Source organism: Microcebus murinus, chromosome 29, assembly GCF_040939455.1.
Source record: "Microcebus murinus isolate Inina chromosome 29, M.murinus_Inina_mat1.0, whole genome shotgun sequence".
Lineage (NCBI taxonomy): Eukaryota > Metazoa > Chordata > Mammalia > Primates > Cheirogaleidae > Microcebus > Microcebus murinus.
Window position 1 is genome coordinate 6,968,833 of NC_134132.1, and position 26,842 is coordinate 6,995,674.

The 26,842-nt window shown below is 34.4% G+C and overlaps 1 protein-coding gene across 6 annotated transcripts in view; it reads right to left on the minus strand.

The window, feature by feature from the left end:
• SMARCAD1 (SNF2 related chromatin remodeling ATPase with DExD box 1) overlaps positions 1-26,842 on the minus strand; it is a 76,266-nt gene that overhangs the window by 24,474 nt on the left and 24,950 nt on the right. For 2 of the 6 annotated variants that reach the window (XM_075998694.1, XM_075998693.1), the window contains exons 4-11: positions 25,776-25,947; positions 22,504-22,570; positions 18,089-18,189; positions 15,338-15,439; positions 14,266-14,347; positions 13,698-13,790; positions 11,994-12,385; positions 5,306-5,505 (exon numbers count right to left, since the gene is read on the minus strand). In XM_075998694.1, coding sequence (XP_075854809.1) covers positions 5,306-5,505; positions 11,994-12,385; positions 13,698-13,790; positions 14,266-14,347; positions 15,338-15,439; positions 18,089-18,189; positions 22,504-22,570; positions 25,776-25,947 — 1,209 coding nt within the window. The other 4 variants (XM_075998695.1, XM_075998697.1, XM_075998698.1 and 1 more) reach the window with 4 other exon arrangements.

Below are 26,842 nucleotides of genomic sequence, written 5' to 3' on the forward strand. Positions count from 1 at the left end.
AACATTAACGTGAAGAAGAGAAGAGAAGGCCATGCCTCCCATTCTCCAGCTTTTATCCTCTCCCCTTAATTTCCTCAAACATCCTGTTTGCACATCGAAGGAGTCTGGACATAGCTATGGTATAAGAAATGGTGAAAGTGTGAAACCGCGAAATTGAGACTGTCAGAACGGGGTAAAGCAGGAGGGATTGAAGGACATCTATGTTATATCAGAATCTAAGCTTCAACTAGGGTATGCAATGAATAAAATATTTCTTGTTTAACAAAATTAAACATATAGGTAGGAGAAAAATCAGCAGTATATCTAAGGTCTTTACAGTTCTTTTGCTGGATTTTTAAAAAAGGTCTTTTGTCTTGTTAGTCAATAAAATTCTTATGATACTACCAAGTGATAATAAATAGAACGTATTGTCATAGATATTTTAATTATTAGATCTAAAAGCATTCTTTCTACTATAGTAGCGGTGAGAGTAAATGCTAACATTGGAATATTTACCACATTCCAGACAATATGCTATAGGTTTTATAAGCATTATTGTAATATTTCAATTATAAAGTTGATAATTATCCCCAATTTTACAGATGAGACGTTCACTGCGGCTCAGAGAAGTTAAGGAACTTGCACAAGGTCACACAGCTAACCAGATCCATATCTGCAGTGGTAGAGTCAATATCCAATCCAGAGCTCAGCCCTCAACCACTAAACAGCAAAAATGAAAAGTTCTCTGAGTCCCCAAGCCCCGCAAGGTCAACGCTGAGTTCTCCTTATTTTTCTGAATCCTTTAGTTTTAGTCGTCCTATATATCTAAGGTTCACAATGCATGAGAAAGTGAACTTAATAAGGAAATTTAATAATAAAACTTAGTAAGGTGTGCATATTACATCAATTTAAATAAATCCAATGGCCCACAGGCCATCCCAACATACAACGTATCATAAATAGCCAAGAAACACACAAAAATCACTAAACAACTTCATCAGCAACACATGTTTAGAAAACAACCTATTTAACTGCCAAAATTCTCACTATACATCAAATTTAAAATAGTGATGAGGAAAACTTAAAAATATCTACTACACAGAAATTTTCCTTTAAATAAAATTACTTAAAAATGTTTTGATCAGGACATTACGTGACTTTATTATATTGAAATATTTGTTTTATAATATGTGTGTGTGTATATATATATTTGCTCCTCTGTTAGATCTATCTAAATTACAAGTAGCTTTCTGTTGCTTAGTACAAGTCCTGCCCATTACAGATCCTTTCTTCAGAATATAAAAGGATCAATGAAAATGCAGTTTTGATAAACTCTTTGCATCCAATTCTAGCTAATTTATTATGACAAATTTTTAAAACAGGGTACTTTATATTCTTTTCTAGCAGGTTCTAATATTTAGATGCTCTATAATTATACCTCTCCTTCTATTTTGAAACTCTACAGTTTCCTAAGAATTTTCATGACTGAATAGGAACCCAAACCACCAATATACTATTAAGAATGTAGGGATTTGCTCAGGTTTTCTTACTTAGTTAAGTGTTCTCTTCTGAACAGAATACTAAAATATCTTTAAACTAAAGGTTTTCTTACCTTCCACTAAGGCAAAAGAAAAAAAAAAAAAGAAAACCAAGAAAAAAAAGATGATTTAAAGATTTTTCTGAGATCATGAAAGAAAATGAGGCAACAACTTATTTTGAAGTTACTTGTTTTGTTAGGATAAACAAACAAGATCCTTCCATATAGTTACAATGATATCTTCACAGTGTGAAACTAAATTGTGTTTAAATCTCCTGTCAGAGCCTGGGCACAGTGGCTCACGCCTGTAATCCTAGCACTCTAGGAGGCTGAGGCGGGTGGATTGCTTGAGGTCAGGAGTTCGAAACCAGCATGAGGAAGAGCAAGACCCTGTCTCTACTATACATAGAAAGAAATTAATTGGCCAACTAATATATGTAGAAAAAATTAGCTGGGCATGGTGGCGCATGCCTGTAGTCCCAGCTACTCAGGAGGCTGAGGCAGAAGGATTGTCTCTACTATAAGTAGAAAGAAATTAATTGGCCAACTAATACATATAGAAAAAATGAGCTGGCCACGGTGGTCCATGCCTGTAGTCCCAGCTACTCGGGAGGCTGAGGCAGGAGGATCACTTGAGCCCAGGAGTTTGAGGTTGCTGTGAGCTAGGCTGATGCCATGGCACTCACTCTAGCCAGGGCAACAAAGCGAGACTCTGTCTCAAAAAATAAATAAATAAATGAATGAATGAATAAATAAATAAATAAATCTCCTGTCAGAGAAACCAGTTTCAAAATTATTCTCAAAAGTGAGAAAGGCCTGAAATAGAAATGATGGGGGTATAGACAATGTACTAAAATTTGAGCTTAAAATGCAGAAATACAGAGGTAGAGAGACTTGTTTGAAGCAGTATCTACAACAAAACAGGTTAGGGATGCTAAATGACCAAAAGTTTAAGTTCCAAAGTTGTGACATGACTGCTGAAAACACTACCACAACATTAATTTGTACTAACAGAAATACTCAAACTAAGACATTTACGCCCTAGTGCTCTGAGTCAGTCAAAATACATGTGCAATATTAATTTGCATTCGCATAACTGTGAAATGGGCACCTAGCCCGTTTAGAAACAGGGTAGGAAACCACCCTGTCGAGTTCAGCACGAGCAAGAGCAGAAGAACGCTGGCAGATTTAGCCCAGAAAAGACAGGATACACACGACTAAATCTACTGTATTTTGAACATGGGAGAAATCTTTTCAGTTAAAACAGATCAAAGCTGGTAAATTTTTAGATTAACTAACTGCTAAAGCTCTAGAGAGAGCTCTACCATGGTTAAGAATAAAACAGGAGAAATACTGAGATTTTTTTTTTCTTTTCCTTACTGTATTATATTTTAACTTTAGGTAATTTGAATTTGGACATTTAAAAATAAAGATTATGGATGTAATGGTTTAAGTACACATCAGAAATTTCATTTTTCCTTGCAAAGACTTTATTTTTAAAAAGGAGTCCTGGGCCAGGCGCAGTGGCTCTCGCCTGTAATCCTAGCTCTCTGGGAGGCCAAGGCGGGCGGATTGTTTGAGGTCAGGAGTTCCAAACCAGCCTGAGCAAGATTGAGACCCCATCTCTAATATAAATAGAAAGAAATTAACTGGCCAACTAATATATATATATATATAGAAAAAATTAGCCGGGCATGGTGGCGAATGCCTGTACTCCCAGCTACTCAGGAGGCTGAGGCAGCAGGATTGCTTGAGCCCAGGAGTTTGAGCTAGGCTGTTGCCACGGCACTCACTCTAGCGGGGGCAACAAAGCAACTCTGTCTCAAAAAAAAAAAAAAAAAAAAAGGAGTTCTGGAATGTATATTTCTAAAAGGCAAGTTTTCTTTCTATAATCCACATCAATTTGCAATAGAAAACTAAACAGTTAAAGTTAATTTTGCTTCAAAGTAAACTACTCTGTAGCAAAGTAAATTCTGCTACAGAGAACTTGTTCTGTTAAGAGAAAGATGCAAGCAAATGACAGGTTATTCATCAGGATAGTCTTAATATTATCCTCTGTGCTAATAAATCCTTTCCCAAGGCAAGGAAACAACTTTAAATGTCTACATACTAAGGAACCACAATGGCTGGCCAGTACACCAAAGCAAAAATTGCTCGTGCAACTCTTACCTTGGCTGAAGAACAAAAACCAAGATAACAAATTCCACCCCCTAAAAGTGCATTTAAACAACCTCTAAAGAGACTATCCATAGAGATTTTAGAAGTTGTACTCTGCATTAGACCCAAAGAGCACTTTAAAAAAAATTTTGGCCACCTATTAAATATTTAATTAAAAATAAACCTCAGTCTAATGGAAAGGACAGTTGATTACCTGATCATACTATTTACAAGTAACAGGTCTTTGTGAATGTGGGTTTAAGAGAGAAATTTTTTTAAGTGATGCAATAAAGCATTTGATTTTTTAAAAAATCCAAATTACGATAAAATAGACTCAACTGGGTAAGTCTTGTAGAATGAAGAACTCCCCACATCCAATGCTGGAGAACAAGAAGCAGCAGCTCCAACTACACTTTTAGGAGATGAATTTGCTGATATAGTTCTTTCTACGCAACACAGAAAAGAGCTTCTTTGTGGGAACTGCATCACGTTCCCCTACACCATCCCATAGCACCCTAGAAGGGCACAGAAAAGATTGTAGCTTACTATCAAGGCCAGCAACCATATCTTGTTTTTTCATACCTTGATTTTCAATCATTAACCAATGATCAGCAAATATGCTTTGATCATTAACTTAAAAAAAATCAGAAATCACCAAGGTAATTAATAAGATCCTACTGCTAATCTTATTAAAATACCTATCAGAAATATTCTGAACAGGTGTATAACTCATTTGTAAAGCTGCATTTCAATTATTCGCTGATTTTAGGAACACGAGTTGTTTCCATGTTTTTGCTACTATAAATAATACCACAGTATTAACAATTTTATATATATTTTAAAGAGGAAGTATGCTGAACAGTTCTCAGTCTCCAAACTACTTAAAAATCAACAAATAAACTTTTAAAGCAAGTTCAAATCAATTTCCTCCACCCCAATCCCCCAAACACCATGCAAAATGTGGGTGTTCACAATTACAAAAGGCCATTTTAATATGTATTGGCTGTTGGACAATTTATAGTGTTATTTTTGCAGGGATCCTGACAAGGTATTTCACTGAAAGTAGTAGTTTTGGGAACTATGTATACTTATATAATCTATTTAATAAAAGTATCTGTCCTTTCCCTTTCTGATGTGTTTCTATCCCAAAGGAGATTTTAAAAATCTGGGCTTTTCCAACACAGATACAGTATATCACTTCTTTTTATTTAGGATTAAAAAGAAAATGGGCTAAGACAGAAATTTTTACACTGATGAAATTAAGCAGCTGGCATTTTTTGAAGCACCAAATTTACGTATTGGGGGAGTTAGAACCATCTTTTCAGTTTCTGTGATTATATAAGAAATTATCTGCTATCAAACAAAGAAGACACAGGTTATATAAGACTGTGCATTTCCCCCCTTTAATTTATAATGATATGAAAGAATAAGATACGCTGGATTGTGGGTGCAGAGGGGAAAATCAATGAGAAACAATTCATACACCATTTACGTGCCATTACAGAAAACCCTGGGGATTCTCTTCTAACATTAGCTGCTGTATCATTGTCTGTGGTCAGTACAGAAATAAGTACAGACATTTTATACAACTGAGATAAAAATGTAATGAGTAAGTGTGTGCAACAATATTACCTTTGGTTTAGAATGGACGGTTGTTCTATGTTCCATCCACCTCCATTTCCAGTGAGCATGGTGACTTGTTTGGTCAGTTTATTTGAAATGTCTTCACATTTGTTCATAAGCCTTATAACTACATCCCTTTCTTGGATCAGTGTCTTACAGTTCCATATCAAATCTTCTGATAAGCCATTAGTTTTGGACATCTTTGTGAACTATGGCATGAAAAGAAAAATAATTTAATAGTTCAGATCTAGTAAACAGAAAGACAAACTCAATTTCTTTTTTTTTTTTATGGGGGAGGAAAGTCACTTATTTAAACTTTTTCTAATAAGTTTAATCAAGTGCTAAGAGAACCTGATTCTTAATATCCACATGTGAATTTCCACGTGTTTTATTTTGATATCCTACTGTCATTTCAAACTTATGTAAAAATAAAACGTATCTTCCCCCCAAAATGTATAATGTCAACCTTGTCACTCTGACCCTGGCAGCTGTTCTCTTATAGGAGAAACATAAACTAGTATTTGTTACTATCTCCTATCAAGTTTTTTTTCTTCAAAATCTTAAATCCACTATTACCAAAGAATCTTAAATTCTCTATTACCAAAGAATGTCAAATGTAATAAATGCGTATCTGATCTTTTGTTTCCATTCTATTATATATTAAGATTAATATTCCTAAAACATATTTTCCCAAAGTTAACAAAGTGCAGCCCCTCAAGTTTTTAAAACTCCAATTGTTCATCACTTGATATTTTACTCCTATCCTGAGACTGTTACTTGGAAAGATATTACGTGAATCAAAAGTTAACTACAACCAATGCAATAATTCAATAAAAACTTTTAAAAACAATTTTAATATAACATTTATATAAATGGTTTTGCATGAAAACTCACAGAATTTCTTTCAAAATGTATTTTTATTTATTTTTCAAAAGGAGATGCTAAATATTTCATATGTAAAAGCTACATCAGAATTAGAATTTTCTTTACAGATAGCTGAAAAAAATGTACCTTACATATTTTCAGTGAAAAAGATAAGAAAGCCCAAAAGCTATTTGAAAGTTTCTTGGGCAAAATAAAAAGAAATCCCATAATCCAGAACTGAATAAAGGAAACTAAAATAAAACCATCTGTTAGGATAACACCACACAAGATTCATGTCATCTTATTTAGCATATTCTTCTAAGTTACAACAAGAATCATATTAACAACTCTAAATAATCCCTGTGTTCACAGTATTTCTAAATTCAGAGAGAAGCTCTAGCAACAGAAATTCAGTACTTCCAGGAAATACTAGGATAATTTCATAAAAATGTAGTTTATAACAATATACATTTTCCATATTTACCCTAGAATGCCTTGGTAAGATTAAAAAAAATATCCAATCTATTCCAAAGCCACGTTGTTAACATACAGAAGGATTTTAAAACACCCCCAAAACAAAAAACAACTTAGCACTTCACAAAATAGCACTGTATAAGTACTATGTTATCTGCACACCACTTTACATTTTTTCACAGGGACAATACTGATAATCACAATCCTATTTTGTGTTTTTCAGGCCAAAAAAAGATCTATACATAAACAGAAGGATTGGTAAGAATCAGTCTTTTAGGGAGGTTCTATAAGAACTTTTAATTAAAATATTTTTATTTTAAAATAGAACCAAAAAATTATAGGCCAAAAAGCCAATCTCATGCCTACTGTGTGTGTGAGTACATGTGAGAGAAAAACACCAAGATTAACCAGGAAATAAGAAACGAACATATACTGTGTACTGTTTATGTACCAGGAATTACTAGATGTCTTTTATTTAGCAATTCATTAAATCCTCATAACAACTGCAGTATTAGTCTGCTGATTCTAGATGAATAAACTAAGATTCAATTTCCAAGGTCACAAAGCCAGATAAAAGAAAAAGTCCATGTTCTTTCTGCTGTAATTAGTACCTGTACAAAGGGATTCACCTCACTGTCAGGAAAAGGAGATCCTAAGGCCACAGTTGATCAGCTGGTCTATAGTACAACCAGACCCAACTGGAGCAGGTGGTAACATTCCTGAAGAAATTTCCTTGAGATGATGAAACTGTTAGAATAACCAAGGTGTCTAAAATCTGAGAGGGGAAATTTAGGCAACTGGTGAAGAGTTTAGAGTTGAAGTAATGATAGGTATATAAAGGCTAGATGTGGTGGCTCAAGCCGGTAATCCCAGCACTTTGGGAGGACAAGCAGGAGGATCACTAGAAGCCAGGAGTTCATGAGACCAACCTGGGCAGCAGAGCGAGACCTCACCTCAAAACAAAACAAAACAAAAATTAGCTGGGCATGGTGGTGCACGCCTGTAGCTCTAGCTATGGGAGGCTGAGGCAGGAAATCACTTGAGCCCAGGAATTCAAGGTTACAGTGAACTGTAATGGTGCCACGCCAGTACAACCTGGGGAAACTCTGTCTCTTTAAGAAAAAAAACAGATAATAGAAACGCAATACTTCTACAATATCTTCATTAGGTTGGGGACATGGAGGAACAGAGGGGTTGGCACTTAAGGAAAGGTGTAAGAACACTCTACTGCCACCATGATACTGTTTTCCGAACACAAAAAGCATTTAATAATCATTTAGGTTACTTAACTTCACCAAAAAAGGATTTAAGAACTATATACATACCCTTTAAGTGGAGGATCTGTTAGTAAATCTAAAGTTATAAGTGAGCAGAGAAAATAAGACCTTGTTTATTTATTTATTTATTTATTTTGAGACAGAGTCTCACTTTGTTGCCCAGGCTAGAGTGGGTGCCATGGCGTTAGCCTAGCTCACAGCATCCTGGGCTCAAGCGATCCTCCTGCCTCAGCCTCCCGAGTAGCTGGACTACAGGCATGTGCCACCATGCCCGGCTAATTTTTTCTATAAATATTAGTTGACCAATTAATTTCTTTCTACTTATAGTAGAGACAGGGTCTTGCTCTTGCTCAGACTGGTTTCGAACTCCTGACCTCAAGCAATCCTCCCGCCTCGGCCTCCCAGAGTGCTAGGATTACAGGCATGAGCCACCGTGCCCGGCCAAGATGCTGTTTATATAGTATAAAATAAACAAATGTATACATAAATAGATGATGCTCAAAACATCTTAAATCATGGGTATCTTTAGTAGAATTTGGGGTAAATTTTACTTTCTTTTTTGTTCATGCATGTACTATTTCAATTTTAGACAAAATAAATCATTTTCAAAGAATGATAAAGCTATTTTTCAGAGGGAAGAAAAGTTAAAAATGTAATTGCTATTTGCTGGATAATTACATGGGAAAACCATCAATACGGTGCTGATCATTATCTCTTCCATTAAAAACTCAAATACAGCTCTATGGACTTTTTTCTTTCGAAAATTGAGTCAGCAACTGAAGTACCCCTCTCTTGCCACGGTGTGTCACTCTTACTGTACAAATATTTTTGAAAATTGTTTAAAATGGGATTCAATTCGCAAATTATCGAATCCCCACTTAACAAGTAACAGTCTTCAGGACAGTTTTAATCTTATTCATTATTGTACGTACCTGGCAGTAGCCTGTAAAGCACTCAGAATACCTTTACAATTTTTTAAATAAAAGTTTATCAAATTTATAAAAATTAAAACAAAGCCTGAAAAAGTAATCCTACAAATAAATTTATTGAAGCCACCCTATCTGGAAGGCAGAAACACAAATTACAGTGCTTCAAGTGACAAATTCAGACATACATTTTACAGAAAGACTGGGAAAACAAAGCAAAAAAGAATATCTGTGGTCTAGCAGATGAAAGCACTATGAGGAACCCAATAATAGAGCCTTTACTTTGCATAAGGGCAGACAAAAATTCAGTAAGTGACTGATGAACTGATTCCATCAAATGTGTGACATCTGGCAATAAAAATTTCAATTTCACCACATTAACAGTGTAGGTTTTTTAAACTAATGACATTGTTGGCTTACTACATTTCCAAAATCCACTTGATTTAATAATGTGGCTTTCTTACAACGAGCACCTACTGCTAATATGCAGAAAAACTGTAGGTAAAATAGAAAAATGAAGAAAATCTAAAAAACAATGCTTAAATTTTGACTAAAAGAAAGAGTATAACGCTGCAAATATAAATGCTCTCTCAGGTAATATATTTATTTTAAAATAACCAAATTTTCCTCATGTAAATGAGTGTGATTAGAATTTCTGAAATCTTTCTAGTTTTTAAAAAAAAGTATAATTCTCTGACAAAAAATTCATAATACCAAAAAGTGTGTAATCTTCAGAATTAAAATTATTGTGATTAGAGTACAGAGTGATATTATGCAAGGATTTTATACTTAATTTTATATATCACATTATACTTAATTACATGACTAATACTTTGGAGAAAAACTCAATAATGATATATGACTTTTCGGATGTTGTTTTAAAAGGTACTGCTAATGTAATTTTTACATTCAAATTACTTTTATAATAAAGACTTCAACAATAATTTTAAAGAATTGACTAGATATTTTCAGGCTGTTCTTATCATATAATACCTTTTTCATTAAAGGATGACTGAGTGGCATGATTAAAACTTCAACTAATTCTCACAGAAATTTCTAACTGCAGCAGCTACCAAAACAAAAATGTGTTTTTTTTTTTCACTTGTTTCTTTTTGAAGTTGTTTAGAGGTACATTATCAAACCTCACCGATTGATAGGGAAGGAGCTAATCATATAGTTTTTTAATCAAAATGTGCATATTGACTTTACCTCTGATTATTTTATCAAGATATTAAATTGCTCTATAAACCAGTCACACTCAAAATTTTAAAGGTTTTTTAAAGGAGAAGCTACAAGTTCTAAGCCAATTAAAATTTAAAGCTTATGTATATTTACTTGCTAATTTAAACTATTAATTTGCAAAAACTCCTTTCCCTGCTTTCCTCAGGACAGCAAATCACTGTATTCACTGGACTCAAGTAGAATGCACTTTACTTTTAAGGTACTTTTTTAACTGTTACATAAAATACTCAATATTTGGATAGATGGTTAGAACAAACAATATAGTCTTTATATTCAACCTTTAGAAATGGGCAAGATGTTAAGAGGTTTAAATAAGTAATGCACAATCGCTAAATTCATGTCAAGACTAATTTAAACTATGCCGATTAATTAGTAGGAGAAACAGGCTTTCTACATTTTAAGTTGCTGAGTATTTTTAAAAACATCTGGCACATATATCTCTGGTAAAACTGTATAATTTACTTTTACAGTAAGATATTTGGGCAAGTAGTTACAGTGACTAAACAAACTAGTGCAGATAATTGCATTCCTTATTAAATAAATTAGAATCTCAACAAGCCTGAGCAACCCAACTCGGCAATAACATAGGAGACCATTAAAGATTAAAAGAAAGAAGAAAAGGAAGAAAAGAAGAACAAGAAAGCCCTTCAGCAAATACTTTAACAAATAAATCACTCATGCAAAGCCAAACAAGTTTTGAAAGGGCCTGCTTTGACAGATGTTCTCTGGAAAAGCAAAGGCTTCAGGCAAAACCGAATAGTTTTATTTATTTTTTTTTAAAGCTACGAAATACTAGTAATGTTGCTTCTGTATTTTTGAAATATTTTAATTTTTAAAAGTTGCTTTTTACAACCACTGTTCAGGGACCTTACCTATCGCTACTTCAAGACACTCACCAAGGGCACTCATGTTCATTTAGATTTGTCACAAGTATATAATTAATCACGAAAGCAACTGTGCTTCCTAATTTAAAAATAAAACTTCCTAAAAAATTTTATAAGAGTCACTTCGTCTTCTTAATCTGTAAAAAATCATCCATATTGCAGCAGGGCCTATATACAATTCATGCTTTAAAAGCTCACATTCCCACAAGAGTCAAAGCAAAATTTAAAAGAGTTCTTATACCCTCTGTATGAATAAGATTTGATGACTTGACATTTATAAAACTCAAAACGCAAGTTATTTTGGATAAGACTGGTTTACAGAAAATCAAATTCCAGAAAATGATCATGCAAAGTGTACTTACCAGTGCTTATGCTTTCCCTTCACCTAACGCTTCAATTCTAGGCTTCCAGAAACTTTTCTATCTTTCCAATTAAAAACGCTGCAGCCAGCTACACTCCATAAAATGGCCGCGTTGTTTAACCAAGAAAAACACGTTAGAGATTGAGCTGTCACTTTTAGAAGAAAAAAAAGAAAATAAACAATTGCTTCTTTTGTGGTGAAGCATAAAAACACTGAGGCTGGCATTTTCAATCATGGAGCTCCCCTGGACGTTGCTACTGCTCTTCAAGTAGTTGTAGTAAAATTTCTGCCACATTCTTGCTTTCTGCATGGTGTCTCAGCAGTCACAGATCAGAGCAGGCTAGCAAACAACTCCTTCCTAAATGTAAGCTCTAATTCCTTCTTCTGCAGTGAAATGAACCAAGTTTCTATGCAAAAGAATGAGTGACAGTATTCCCAGCCAATCAGCTTGGGTTTTTGCAGGAAAATCACCCCTTAATTCATTCAAAATCAGGTCATATGACACTATTTGAAATACTATTGGCTTACAATGAAAAGTAATGTTTGACTCTACACAGGATAAGGCCACCCATCTATGCTTCCCTGGGCTGAAGACAACTTGACTATAACCGGTACTGTGAATTAAACACACACACACACACACACAGAGAAAAAAGAATGTAGCCTTACCAGAGCTTCCCAACAATTAAAGGGCCGGAGTTCTGTTATCTTCTGAGCCTTTTTCTGAGAACACTGAGGAATCAAAGTAAGTTCACCAATCGAAGCATCTTGAAGGAAGTGAAGAATTTTACCTTTATAGCCATCCTCCATCACTTCTTCACCACTACTATAGTCCTCATCTAGTGAGCTACCGGCATCAGAGCCCGAATCGTACTCAGAGTCTTCAATGACTCTCTTTGGGTTAAATACATTTTTTTTGCGTTTCTTGTTAAAACCATTTTGTGGTTTCATGGAAAATTTCTGTTTTAGTTTTGTTTTAGCTGCATTTTTAGGATCACTTTGACTCCTTGAAGAAACTTCCTTTCCATTCGGAACTTCACTTTGTGACGCAAATTGCATATCTGTGTACAAAGAAAGATAAAAACAGCAGCTAAATTAAAAATATATAAATTAAATATAGAGATATAAGACTTCAAATAAGAACAAAATACTTAAACATTTATTATTCCTTTAGAATACAGCAACCATAATTTATTGTTAAGTCTTGATAACACTTAGACTTTGAAGTCATACAAGTTAAAATAATTAGTTTCAAAAGCAAGTAAGAGCCTGTTTTTTAAAATAAATATAAATTTCCATTTTCTATTAAAGGTCTTGAGAACATAAACGGCACCTGCATATCCATAACATATCCCAGATGCTACTTAGCAGGCCACCTGCTATGTCAACACTAAGGGGTAGAGCAAAACAATGCTCATCCTACTACGAAACTTACTAATAAAACTGTCTATGTTTCAACTATCCATATTATAATTATATTTTCCATTACTATCTCCATTATGCAGAGTTCATCATTGCTGAAAAAATTATTCAAATATAATATTATCAAAAAGCACCACTACTTTATCACTGACTACTCTATAGTATTTCATGGAATCCTAAGATGTCTGCCAATAAGGGTACACTGTTATTTTATGTACCAGTAAGAAAATATGTACCAATTAATCTATATTTTATTTAGAGTGTTTACATTTTTACTTACAGATTACTTACTTACAGAGCTTTCAGACTTACAGATTATCAGAGATTCATTCTTGTGCATATATAAAAAAAGAAGCAAAATAAATTGGATAAAGTATTCCTCAAATTTTTTACTTTCATAATCTGGCTCTTCTGGCCTCATTTTTTTTTTTTTTGACTCTGAATTGGTGGCTTCCTTCTTTCCAAAAAATATTATTTTCTGTGCCACCAAGAATATTGGTAGGATAGCATTTCTTAAAATAATTCATTAAGAATGCATTTATAAAAAAAGAACTCCAAACACCCTAAAGCCACTGTGCTGTGCTTTTATAGCTGGCTTTGCAATTATGAAGAGCTAGTTTACTTGATTCTTGCTTAGGTATGTTACCAAACATGTAATTCAACTCTTCCTCACCACCTCTCCTCTACCACTTGGTTCCTAGAGTTAAGAGTGTTCCATAATGAATTCTGAGAGTTCCTTCCATCCCTACGATACCCTTAAGTCTTTGATGCTAGTGCTTTTGATATTCATACCAGTATAGGCTAAAACATCTGCATTACACTGATTATAAGATACCACCAATCACAAGATCCATTCTGAGAGCTGTTAAAATATAAAAAAGTTTCTTTTACACTCAATAAAAAAGGGCAGTTTAAAAGTAGCCTTAACTGGCTGAATGTGGTGGCTCACACCTATAATCCCAGCACTTTGGGAGGCAGAGGCAGAAAGATCGCTTGAAGCCAGGAGTTCGAGACTAGCCTTGGCAACACAGCGAGACCCCGTCTCTAAAAAAAAGAAAAAAAACAAAAAAAAATTAGTTGAGTGTCCTGTAGTCCTAGCTACTTGGGAAGCTGAGGCAGGATGATCGCTTGAGCCCAGTAGTTTGAGGTTATAGTGAGCTATGATTGTACGCTGCACTCCAGCCTGGTTGACAGAGGAGATCCTGTCTCAAAAAAAAGTAGCCTTAATTATTGAGAAGAAAGATTGGCCAAATAGAAAAAGATACTTATTTATCATTTTGTTTTACACTATCATAAAGAACAATTAGAAACACACAGAAATTGGTCATTTAAAAAATTTTTACATCATTACTTCCAACATCTTTTCCCATCCTCTGATTAACAGCTAATAGGTTTACTATTTGTTTTTGGTATTTTTGCTTAAACCTCCGTTGACTGAGATTCACTATTTTTTTTATATACTAAAATACACGACATCAAAGGAAGCATGTATTTTCTATGAGACAGAATAAATAATTACCTTGGTCTTCTGCGAACACTTTTAAAGATTCTAAAGCTTCTGTGTACATCCATTCATGTTCCTTGAGTACGTCTCTTAGTTCCTAGAAATAAGTCGTTGATCTTTTTGTTAAAAATCTCAAATTAGCAATTTGTAGAAAATAAAACTTTTATGCTCTCTTAAAAATGAGTTAATCACCTGAAAACACAGACTATTCATATCTGATTATTTTACACTTGTTTTGATATTGCTTTACAAATGCTTTCTGTGTAATTACACCTCTGCAAATATACAATAGTCTTCAAAGGGAAGAAAGCTTGAATTTTTAGCATTCCTGACTCTCCCTGTGAAGGGCTCTAAACTGAGGATTCAAGAAATGTTTGGTCAATTAAAAATGAAATTTCAACATGCAATTAGGCTTTTAAAAACTGCCAACTTTAAAACATGTAGTTTCAACATACATAAAGAACCAGTATGGCAACAAGATTTTGCACTCAGCTCATCAGAATTCAGCAGATGTACTATCTGAATATATACTGGAATAAATCAACGCAAGTATAAATGTGTTCTAAATGTTAAACAAATAATGAGAGTCTATATACGATCATGGGATTAAACAGAGGCCCTTTTAGCACTCACATGCCTGGCATGGGTCTTTAATGACTCTGAAAATATTCTTACTATCTGGGAAGTAGAAAAAAGTTTATGAAATATCAAGACACTGAACTACAGTATTATACTTTAAAATTCTTATAAAACTTTCAAGGATGAGAATATGATAAAAATTCAACCAATTACTTGATAGAGGGCAGGGTTACAGATTGCTTTCTAATTTACATTTTATAAATGAACTCACAATTTTTATTATGGTTATGTTTGTTATAACACCGATACTATAGTAAACACGGTAAATAAACAATGTAAAGAATTAACATGCAATACAAAAATATTTTACAACATTAATAAAAAGGAGAACATTTAACTAGAAAAATGCAAAACTTACCCTATACTTTTACATGGTTGAACCCAAACACTATTTTGTAATACAAACATTTAGTATAAACTGATGAAATTTCCATACACAACTACTCACCTGTTTATCAAAATGGGGAAATTCCTTTTGCAATTTCAATACAATACTTTCTTGCTTTTCCCAATTACTGCTAGATTCTTCTGACTCATTTGATTCTTCTCCCTAATGAAAAAAAAAAAAAAAGAACCAATTTAAGAGATCATCAATAACAATGATCTTAAGGCAATTACATTTGTATTTTGACTTGATTTGAAAATTATCACAATTGATCAGAAGAATCCAAAATGTTTCTTTTTGTTCACGTTAACATTGAAAAACTTATGTCCTTCTATTTATTTTTTTGATTCAGAGTCTTGCTTTGTCACCTGGGCTAGGTGTCGGCTTAGCTCACAGCAACCTCAAACTCCTGGGCTCAAGCAATCCTCCTGCCTCAGCCTCCCATGCAGCTGGGACTACAGGTATGAGCCACCATGCCTGGCTAATTTTTTCTTTTTTTAGTAGAGACAGGATCTCGCTCTTGCTCAGGCTAGTCTCGAACTCCTGACCTCAAGCAATCCTCCTGTCTTGGCCCTCCAGAGTGCTAGGAGTGCAAGTGTGAGCCATCTCGTCCAGCCTAAAAATTTATGTCTTTAAGGATAAAAAAATATTGCTGATTTAAGATCACCGAAAGACTCTGATTACATATCCAATAATTCAAAGTTTATTCACACTGTGCTCAAAATGAGATAAATGTGCTAAAAAAACCTAGAATGTTCCTCGAATTAACTCAATATAATTCGTGTATATTAAAGTCTTTGCCACGATAATGGCTAATTAAATAACTGACACAAATATCTCATCTATGCTCACAATTATCTACCTACCTATAAATTTTAAATTCCGAGAGGGAAGTTTACTTTTATTTCAGTCTTGATTCATGGAATGGCTTAAAATATTAACTGCTCAGTCACAGCATAAAAATGACACAATGACAAAAGCAACTTAAATGGAACTAAATAATATTTAATATATAAACTAAATAGATTAATCTAGGAACTGTGGCTACACATATACACAGTCTAACCTTTCTATTTGAAGAAACTGGTTAAATTCTACATTTAAGCACAAAGAAAAGATTCTTTATGTTCATACACAGAAAAAATTTTGCATTCTAGTCAATCAAAAAGCATTTTACTACTCTGATTAAAACTGTACCACATGCTGTACAAGACAGAGAAAAAGTCTTCTGCTTTCTATTCCTCTTCCTTTATTATCCAACAACTGAACTGCTATTTCTCTCTTTCAATGCCTAAAGTAAAAATAACTAAATCATGAGTGACATCTCTCCAGCATGCATGAATAAGATGAAGTTCCCTAACACAGAGACCAATGAAATGCTATGGATATTTGCAATAGGAAGAAGAAAACTGCATGTTGTTTTATCACAGTAAGTGGTCCACTGGGCTAGAGCACAGAGAACATGGAGGGTGAAGAATTAAACCATAGCTAATATTGCATAGGGCGTATGGTTAGTCTTTTTTTAGAAGCAACAGGATTTTGAGCAGGGGAATAATAAAACACTAATATTTGGAGAAAGCATTTCAAAACTCTTGGAAAATTATATTGCCATTTTCACTTTACAGTTGAGGACACAAACTCTAAGAACAGCATTTTAAAGGTCACAGATGGATAATAACCAACTGAGGTGGGAATAAAAACAGCTATCTAACTCCAGATCAGTGTTTTTCTACTATACATTTCCTAAACTTTAGTAGTTCACTTTTTTTGTGGCATATACATAAAATGGAATATTATTCAGCCACAAAAAAGAATGAAGTACTGATACATGCTACAGTGTGAATGAATCTTGAAAACACCATGCTAAATAAAAGATGCTAGACATAAAAGGTCACATACTATATGATTGCATTTATATGAAATATCCAGGCTGGGTGCAGTGGCTCACGCCTGTAATACTAATACTCTGGGAGGCCAAGGTGGGTGGATCACTTGAGCCAGGGGTCCTCAAACTATTTAAACAGGTGGCCAGTTCACTGTCCCTAAGACTGTTGGAAAGTGCGCACTGTGGGCCCAGGACAAGTCGGCTCCTAAGCAGGACAGATAGCGGTGGCAAAAACACCCAGAGGGCCGGATAAATGTGCTAGGCAGCCCGCATGTGGCCCATGGGCTATAGTTTGAGGACACCTGACTTGAGCTCAGGAGTTTGAGACTAGCCTGAGCAAGAGCAAGACCCCATCTCTATGAAAAATAGAAAAATTAGCCTGGGCACAGTGGTGATTGCCTATAGTCCCAACTACTAGGCAGGAGGACCATCTCTTGAGGCCAGGAGTTTGAGGTTGCAGTGAGCTATGATGATGCCACTGTCTTCTAGCCCAGGAAACAGAGCGAAAAACCCTGTCTCAAAAAACAGAAAAATTAGCCAGGCATGGTAGCGCACACCTGTAGTCCCAGCTACTTGGGAGGCTAAGGAAGGAGGATGAGCCCAGGAGTTTGAGGTTGCGCTGAGCTATGATGATGCCACTGCACTCTAGCCTGGGAGACAGAGTGAGACCCTCTTTCAAAACAAACAAGCAAACAAACAAAAAACCCCCAAACCCCAAAAACATTAATTTTATAATTCAAGACAAACAATTAATACTGGATAAATTAAAAAGAGAGCAAACACAGTTGCAAATTAAATGCAAACATAATTTGCCAGACTTAGGTGTGAAAGAAAAGAATTCATTTATGTGGATTTTCAGGTTTGATATCCACAAACACATTCTGCACTTAAGTGACCAATTTTGATAATGCAATTCAAATGTAACTTACATGATCCAGTCTTGTCTTTTTCATAGATTGATCATCATTAAATTCATCTTCTTCATATGGCTCTGAAGAAGAAGATAATTTTCTTTTCCGGGGCCCACCACCTTTTAAAGCAAAGCAGCATATTCAAACTTTGAACAGAAATGCTAAGAACCAATTTAATGTTAAACAAAGGCAAAAATGTGTTATAATGAATACTAGACAGTTCTCTTGACATAAGGCCCAATGTTCCTTCTTCTAAATTATGACTGAATCGAAGAAAAAGTGGACATTCTTTGCAGGCTTTCAAAAGTAGAAATCACTGTAATACTGTATTCGTAAACTATCATATTATTATTTAATGCTAAAAATATACACCACTAAATTGACAAGAAATTCTACAGAGTGACAGGGTTCTCCCTAGTGGCTGAGTGCTCAGCCATGGAAAAGAAAGTTAAGCTCTATCAAGTCAGGGTTATCTGAATACCATGTAAAGACACCAATAATTCTTGAGTGCCTATTATGTACGAGGTTTTGCACAAGACCTTCTGTAAACTATGGTTTCATTTATTTTCACAACAAACTTAAAAGTAGGTGACATTTTTATTTTGCAAGAGGAACTGTGATATAGAGAGCTTAACCACTTCGGGAGCAGCGTTGACTATAGTCAATAGCCACAGATGAACGAGCACAATGACTTTAGCCAACAGCCGTGATATGACTTTTCTAACTTTTCATTTATCAAAATAAAATTGTGAGGCCGGGCGTGGTGGCTCACGCCTGTAATCCTAGCACTCTGGGAGGCCGAGGTGGGCGGATTGCTCGAGGTCAGGTGTTTGTAATCAGCCTGTGCAAGAGCCAGACCCCATCTCTACTATAAATAGAAAGAAATTAATTGGCCTATAGTCCCAGCTACTCGGGAGGCTGAGGCAGGAGGACTGCTTGAGCCCAGGAGTTTGAGGTTGCTGTGAGCTAGGATGATGCCATGGCACTCACTCTAGCCTGGGCAACAAAGTGAGACTCTGTCTCAAAAAAATAAATTAAAAAAATAAGATTATGAACATTTAAAAATAACGTAATGAAAAGTTTAAGATTTCAGCATTAGTTGTATCAGAACCCTAATATGCAGTTAGAAATAAAATTTCCAGAAATACAATACTCAAATACATACATGACAGCTTTTAAGTTGTCAGCTTAAAAATTTCATAACAAGGCTATTACAAAATAAAGCTGAATATCATTAACATTTTAAAGTAATTGTGTTGGTACAAATATGTAAATAACTTTTCCTTATTCATCTCTTAACATAAATGTGCAGTTTGCATACACCAACTAATTTCTAGCATCTACTTTATTTTTTTATTTTTTTTGAGACAATCTCGCTTTGCTGCCCAGGCTAGAGTGAGTGCCGTGGCGTCAGCCTAGCTCATAGCAACCTCAAACTCCTGGGCTCAAGCAATCCTCCTGCCTCAGCCTCCCGAGTAGGTGGGACTACAGGCATGCACCACCATGTCTGGCTAATTTTTTTCTATATATATTAGTTGGCCAATTAATTTGTTTCTATTTATAGTAGAGACGGGGTCTTACTCTTGCTCAGGCTGGTTTCAAACTCTTGACCTCAAGCAGTCCACCCACCTTGGCCTCTCAGAGTGCTAGGATTTAGCATCTACTTTAAAAGGGGTGAAATACAACCACTTCACCATCACCCATATATTTGTTTGGGGTAAATGAGCACCATTAGTAATATTTGAAGTTTGAAAAAAAACTTTAAACTAGATAATTCTGTCCTGTCACCTAGCATCCTAAAAAAAGGAAACATAGGCTACTCCTGACAACATCAATAAATTCATACTTTTAACCTCTGAAGTAAGGCAAAAAGTTTAGTTTTTTTTTGTAATTTTGTATTCATAAATGAAAACTTCCAAAAGGTACGTATAAAAATACCCTATTGCTTAATATGATGGGTGATATTATCTATAAGAGACTATAATTTACGGTAAAAGCAATGTACAATGTCATATGGTGACCTGTTCAAGATCACTCACAGGTTGTTATAAACGCCTCTTGTTAAAAATTGCCCTAAATAGAACTTGGCATCCAATGGGTAAATGGGAAAAAAGAAAGAAAAGAATACAATTAAAAAGAAAAAAAAATTACAAAAAATAATTGCCCTAAGATGTCAAAGATAGTTTCTTATCTTAATGACATTATATATTGAAAATTCATCTTATCCTCAAGGTTAGATAAAGCTGTCATTCTATACATTACCTCAAAATGTACTATACTAAAGATGAAGATGTCTGACATGAACTGTCTTGTCCATTCCAAGACGCAGCAAAAAAACGGAAGTTTACTTACAAAAACAAGAAAACATGGATTTCTTATTTCCTTGTCATTTGCTACTTAACATTTTTAAAAAATGAAATAACATGAAATACAGTGCTAGAATGAATGAGAAGAAAAAAGAAAAAAAACTCAGCTGAAGTTTAAGTTTAATGGAAACTGTAAACTCCATGAGGCAGAAATTTTGTCCACTGTTTCCTTACGTAACCTCAGTACCTAAAACAGCACCTGCTACCTAGCAGGAGCAGCATAATACATTTGTTAAATTAATGAGTAAGTTGAGTAATATGAATTGCTCAAGGGGAAAAAAAGATTAGACACTACGTGAAGCAACAATATTCTACAACCAATTTTCAATGTAAAGATTATGGAATATTGAGATATTATGAAAGCAAGAAAGGATAGGAAAAATTTCCAAAGCTATTTCGTAACCCAACAAATGTTCATTGAGCCTGTCATTCTTTAGGAGCTTTTAAAATAAGCGTTAGGGATGCAGTAATGAAGACATGGTCAACCTTTTCTCATAACATTTCTATCATCAGATGGCTCTTATGAGCAGATAGCTGACATTTACTATGTACTAAGTACCAGGCATCACAGTAAGACACGTACATTAACTTTATCAGTTTTTCTTCACAACAACCTATAAGTTTGGCACTATTTTACTGCTAATGAAGCAAAGACACAGAACAGTCAGGCAACAGTGCCCAAGATCACATGGCTAGTAAGTGTAAGACAAAAAAGAATCTTGACAATCTGTGTAGCTAGCACTCACACAATACTGTCCCCTAGCACAACCTGGAGGAAATTAAAGATTTAAAATATTTCATGTGGATGAAATAAAATCATGTTTAAAATCCTCTCCAATACAATCCACTGAGTGGGGGAAAAATGAGGTAGATAATTATCGAAGAGGGATGTCAAGCTCATGGGAACACATTATTTTTATTTTTGTATATATTTTAAGCTTCAAAAAAATTTAAAAAGTAGAACAATCCACTTAGGAAAATGGGCATTCACTCAATAAACTGGCACAACCTTTAACAAAAGTAACATGGAAGTACATATTAAAATTTAAAACATGCAATTCCTTTGACTTAGTATCATATTTGGAAATTTAGCCTACAGAAATAACAAAGGTTTATGTATAAGAACATTTAATTTAGCATTATAATAATGAAATAATGAAAACATAAATGCTAATTAGTAGGGAAATAGTTAATAAACTAATCCTACAGTTGTCACAGAAGAATGTGATAGTCATTTTTTAAAATGAGATAAATTTTATTGTACTGATGAGCTAACCATGATAAATCATTAAATGACTTTCAAAAATGCAAGCCAATATTTTACATTTTGTAACAACCTAACATATGTGTGTGCTGTATCCTGGTATACATAAACAAAGGAAAAAGTTGAGAATGACACAAAGCAAATTTAAGAGTGGTTAACACTTTGGGCAACAAAGCGAGACTCTGTCTCAAAAAAAAAAATTGAGACAGCATTTACTAAAAAATTGGAGATGCTTTTCTATTGGAAGTTCCTTCAAATGCATTTATTTTATATACCAAGATTGAAACATAGCTTAAATATTTATTAAATCAAGGAATGCTGATTATCCAAGATTTTCCACAAGACATTACATTCCTACTGACTCAGATTTGTAGACCTGTAAATAAAACCACAATGCAATTAGAAAGAACACTTAATCTTCAGGAAATCACAGGGATAGAAAAAAAAAATTGAATAGAAGAAAGCATACTAGCATATTTAAGAAAGAAAGAAGATACACCTTCTGAAACTTCACTCTTACTAAATTTGATCTGTAGAAAAGCAGCAAGATTATCAGTGAGAAAATTCTCCTTTCTTTCTTTTGGGGGGCAGTAGGAAATATCAACCTAGAAATTTGATTCCCACATAGCTGTATGACCTCAGCTTAAGTTACTTGGTGTTCTTACGCTTTAATTTCTTTATCTAAAAGAACTGAAGCTATTAATACCTAATAGGTTCTTGTAAGATTCATAAAGGTGCTTGGTGAATTGTAGAGCATTATTAATGAGAATACATCAACATGGCTTAAAAATAGGTAAGCATACCTGCATCACCAAACATCAGCAAGGCAGCGGCAATTGCTCCGTCCATAGTGCTTGTCGATTCAATCAACTAACAGAAGGAGAAAAGATTAACACTTTAGAAGTTATTTCAGTTACTGATATATTCAAGAAGATATACACTAAGCATATACAAGGTGGGAAAGTGTTTCTATCATAAAGTTCATTACACTCTATGATAGTTTATTATAAAAGTATTAACTTATCTAAGCATATTTTAAATGTATCAGATTGACTTATCACTATAAAGGATAATTAAAGCATAATCACCTATATATAGTATATTTCAGTATTATTTTAATGACAAGGCTTTACACTGAAGCCTTAAAAACTTTCTAATTATGTGTCTAGACACTGGGTGTGTGTGCATGCATGAGAGAAAGAGAGAGAGAGGAAGAGAGAGAGAGAGAGAGAGAAAGAGTGGAAGAAAGAGAGAAAGAGTGGAAGAGAGGGGGAGAGAGGGGGGAGAGGGAAGAAGAGAGGGAGGGAGGAGAGAAGAGACTGGTAGATGCTTATTTATATTCCTTTATTTCTGGGGGAAAAAGCACAATTCTCTTTTTTTTAAATCTAATACTTCTTAATATGAACAGGATCAAGGGGTTTTGATTCTTACTCTATTTCTGAATTGCCTGAATTTTTTCAAGAACATATCCATACTATTTTTATACTGTTCAGTAATTTTAGATTTCAGAAGAAACTAAAATCCCTTATTTTTCTTGTTATAGATTACCATATTTCAAATGAGTTACTTGCTTTAAAAAGATCTTACTTTTTAAGAACAAGCTATTTTTGTAGTAAATCAAATAGCCTCAAATCAATTATGAGAGTGCTCTCTTCCATAATAGTTTTTCCTAATCTTGGATCCTGAGATATCTTATTTTCTTGAGATTATCTTTATTTTCAAAATAGCCAAAGCATATTCTCATCAAGCCTGGACTAAGCTTATATTTCACAACTTCTTGAATCCTTTTTATGTGTCTAAAATCTTTTGCTGAGTAATTTATAAACATCACATTTAAATCTCTTGAAATGAAGGGATCGCTTGAAATACTGATTACTTCAAGAGTGCTGTGCTTTAGAGTGATACACTAAATTCCCACAATTCCAGACACTTATTAATGACACATTCAGATAAATTATGTATGTCAATCCTATTTTTCCACTAAAATTATAAAATTAAAGATACTTCTATAAGAAAAAAAAAACCCTTTGAACTTCATGAAAATTTGGCAATCAAGCTAAAATATTTTTAAACTGATGTTTGTTCCTTAATGTGAATATTTTAATACTCTATCATGTTTACTCTATTGGAAGCTCTTTCCTTACCACTACTTTCCAAAACATCTCCCGCAGCTAAAAGTGGCTACATTTATTTTGTTTCTAGAAAAAAAAAAAAATCAAATCAGCAGGCAGGTAACAGTGCTGTCAGGGAAAACGCAGACTCAAGATATCACTAAGGTTTCATTTAGCTAATAATAAGAAAGTATCAAAATGATTTGGGGGAAAAATCTAGTGGATTCTGTTAAAAATAACATAGAATAAGAGAACTAATTTAATCTATACTTAGAGTCCAGCAGGCACAGGACCACCTATGGTTCACAGATGTTTTACTTTGCTTGAAGAATATTTTGGCTTTTAATCTTTCTTTAAATTAGTTAGCACTAAAAGGAACAAATTACATGCTACAACAGAGATAAACCTCACAATCTTCCATTAAGTAAAAAAAGCGAGTCACAAAATATCACATATGATCCCATTCATATGAAATGCCCAGAACAGACAAATCTATAAAGATCAGACTAAAAAGAGATTAGCAGTTGGCTAAGGCTGGGGAAGAGAGGGAAGAAATTGGGGAATGACTGCTAATGGGTATAAGGGATGACTAAAAACGTTCTAAAATTAGATTATGGTGAGGGCTGCACACTTTGTAAATATACTATTACTAAATTCTACACTGAATGGGCTATCTCTATGGCATATAAATTCAATAAAGTTGTAAAAATTGGTGGCCAACCTTAAATAAAAATCCAGCAGATTTGACTACTTGAAAAAAATCTAAATATCTAGTAACAATAGGCTATTATTGATAGCTCGTATGGCCATATCCTGCTGGTGCTAGATAGCAGCTACTCCTTCTAGAAAGATCATGTACTCTATAACATGCCAGTGTCCACCACTTCAAAGTTACCTGCCTAGCCCACAGATACGGTAGCTACTTAGTCTCAAAGTTGTGGGAAGAACTGGTGGTGGTGGTGATACAAAGATGAAAAAACTAAGCACCTGCAATTAAATGGTTTACTCAACTAATAAGTGGCAGTAAGTGGCAGAACTAGGGATAAACTGTTCACTAATCCTCAGAGATTTATTCTCTACATAAAACTTCTTTGAATGCTCGATTTTTATTTGTTCTTACAAGACATACTCATCACAGATAAAATTTTACAGTCCAACTACAGCTACTTATTTTGTTTCTTTCTGTACTTACTATAAATACTTCTCAGTAAGGATGCCATTAGCAGGACAGTCTTTTGTTATGCAGGGCTGTCCTGAGTACTGCAGGGTGTTTAGCATCACTGGTTCCAGGGCATTAAATGACAATAGTAACCCTTGTCATGGGGGTAGAGGTGGGGAGTGAGGGAGGTGGTCTCCAGACTATGGGGAGGTTCCCCATTTTAGAACCACTCAAGCACCAAACAACTCACAATCTATACAAACCATTAAGGCTTAAATTATTATTATTATTATTTTTATTTTTTAAGACAGAGTCTCACTTTGTTGCCCAGGCTAGAGTGAGTGCCATGGCGTCAGCTTAGCTCACAGCAACCTCAATTTCCAGGGCTCAAGCAATCCTCCTGCCTCAGCCTCCCGAGTAGCTGGGACTACAGGCATGCGCCACCATGCCCAGCTAATTTTATACTAATTTAATATATTAGTAGGCCAATTAATTTCTTTCTATTTATAGTAGAGACGGGGTCTCGGTCTTGCTCAGAGTTGGTTTCGAACTCCTCACCTAGAGCAATCCACCCACCTTGGCCTTAAATTATTATTTACAGGTAAATCATCTCACCTATTAATGAGTTAAGACTCTCAACAAGTAAATTTCTGGTATTTACCTTTATTATTACCTAAAATAATAATCCCCAAATATAGGGTAATTTTAGAAAAATGACTATCCACCACTAATTATATCACTTGACAGAGGGGAGATTTTATCATCAGTATAGCTACAACAATCAATTACTATAAAAGGATATAACCTTAAGTAAATCATTGTCACTTCTTTGCGGAAAAAGTTCCTTCAAAGTCTGAAGTTTAGCATCTTTAAGATCTTCCAATTCTGAAAGGTCTTCCAATTCTGAAATATCATCATTATTTCTATGTGGCACGGTTGGAAGGCCTTCGGATTCTTCATCTTCAGATAGCTCAGAACTAAAAATATTTTCAGAGAGGAAAAAACACTTTCAGTGTATTGCTGGTACAATTTCCTTATATTGTCTATATAAGTATACATAAGACATAAGCACATCTAAAGTCCTTTCAACAGTAAATGCAATCTGTACTTGCCAAAGAGTAAAAGAACTTTTTAAATTTCAGTGTAGTTATGTATATAAATCTATATTACCAAAGTCAGCATATTTTTTTAAAAATCTCAGATCCGGGCGGGGATGGAAAACAACAAAGGGAACTACCTGGCATTTATTTTGTTAAGATACACACCTATTTACGGCATGCCCACTTTCTCTTTCCTAATCTTCTTTTGCCAATGCTCTGCATATCAGGTGACGTCATGCTACTCCTGAGAAATTACACTAACACAAAGATAAAAGAAGTTTTGTGGCCTACCCAGGTGATCAGGATCTAAGTGTTAAAATCGAAATGGTCTCAATTCAATATAAGAATCTGCCAGAAACAAAACATTTCCTCACAAAACAGGGAGCATCTATTCCACCTAAGTTCAAGTATGGTCAGGTCAGTATGGCAGTAGAGAAGGGAACATTTACTTCATATGAGGGTTTGTACTCCAACAGCCAACTTTATTCCTGTTCTATTTCCTTTTGTATGTTTATCCTATATAACAAGACATTTGGAGTCTAATTTTGCCCATTTAAACTCCTAGCACAAAAATCTCATTCTGAAATTTTGGTTTCTCACATAGTAGGCATCCTAGAAATCAGCACTAGAATAACAAATGAATACAAGTTACAAAGACTTTGCTATGCAGCTTCTATTTTTGGACAGCTCTCTTAGACACATATCCAGAATATTCATTTTAGTAATTTCTCTATTCATGTTAGTTCTATTGTATCCTTTAGGGCATTGGTGA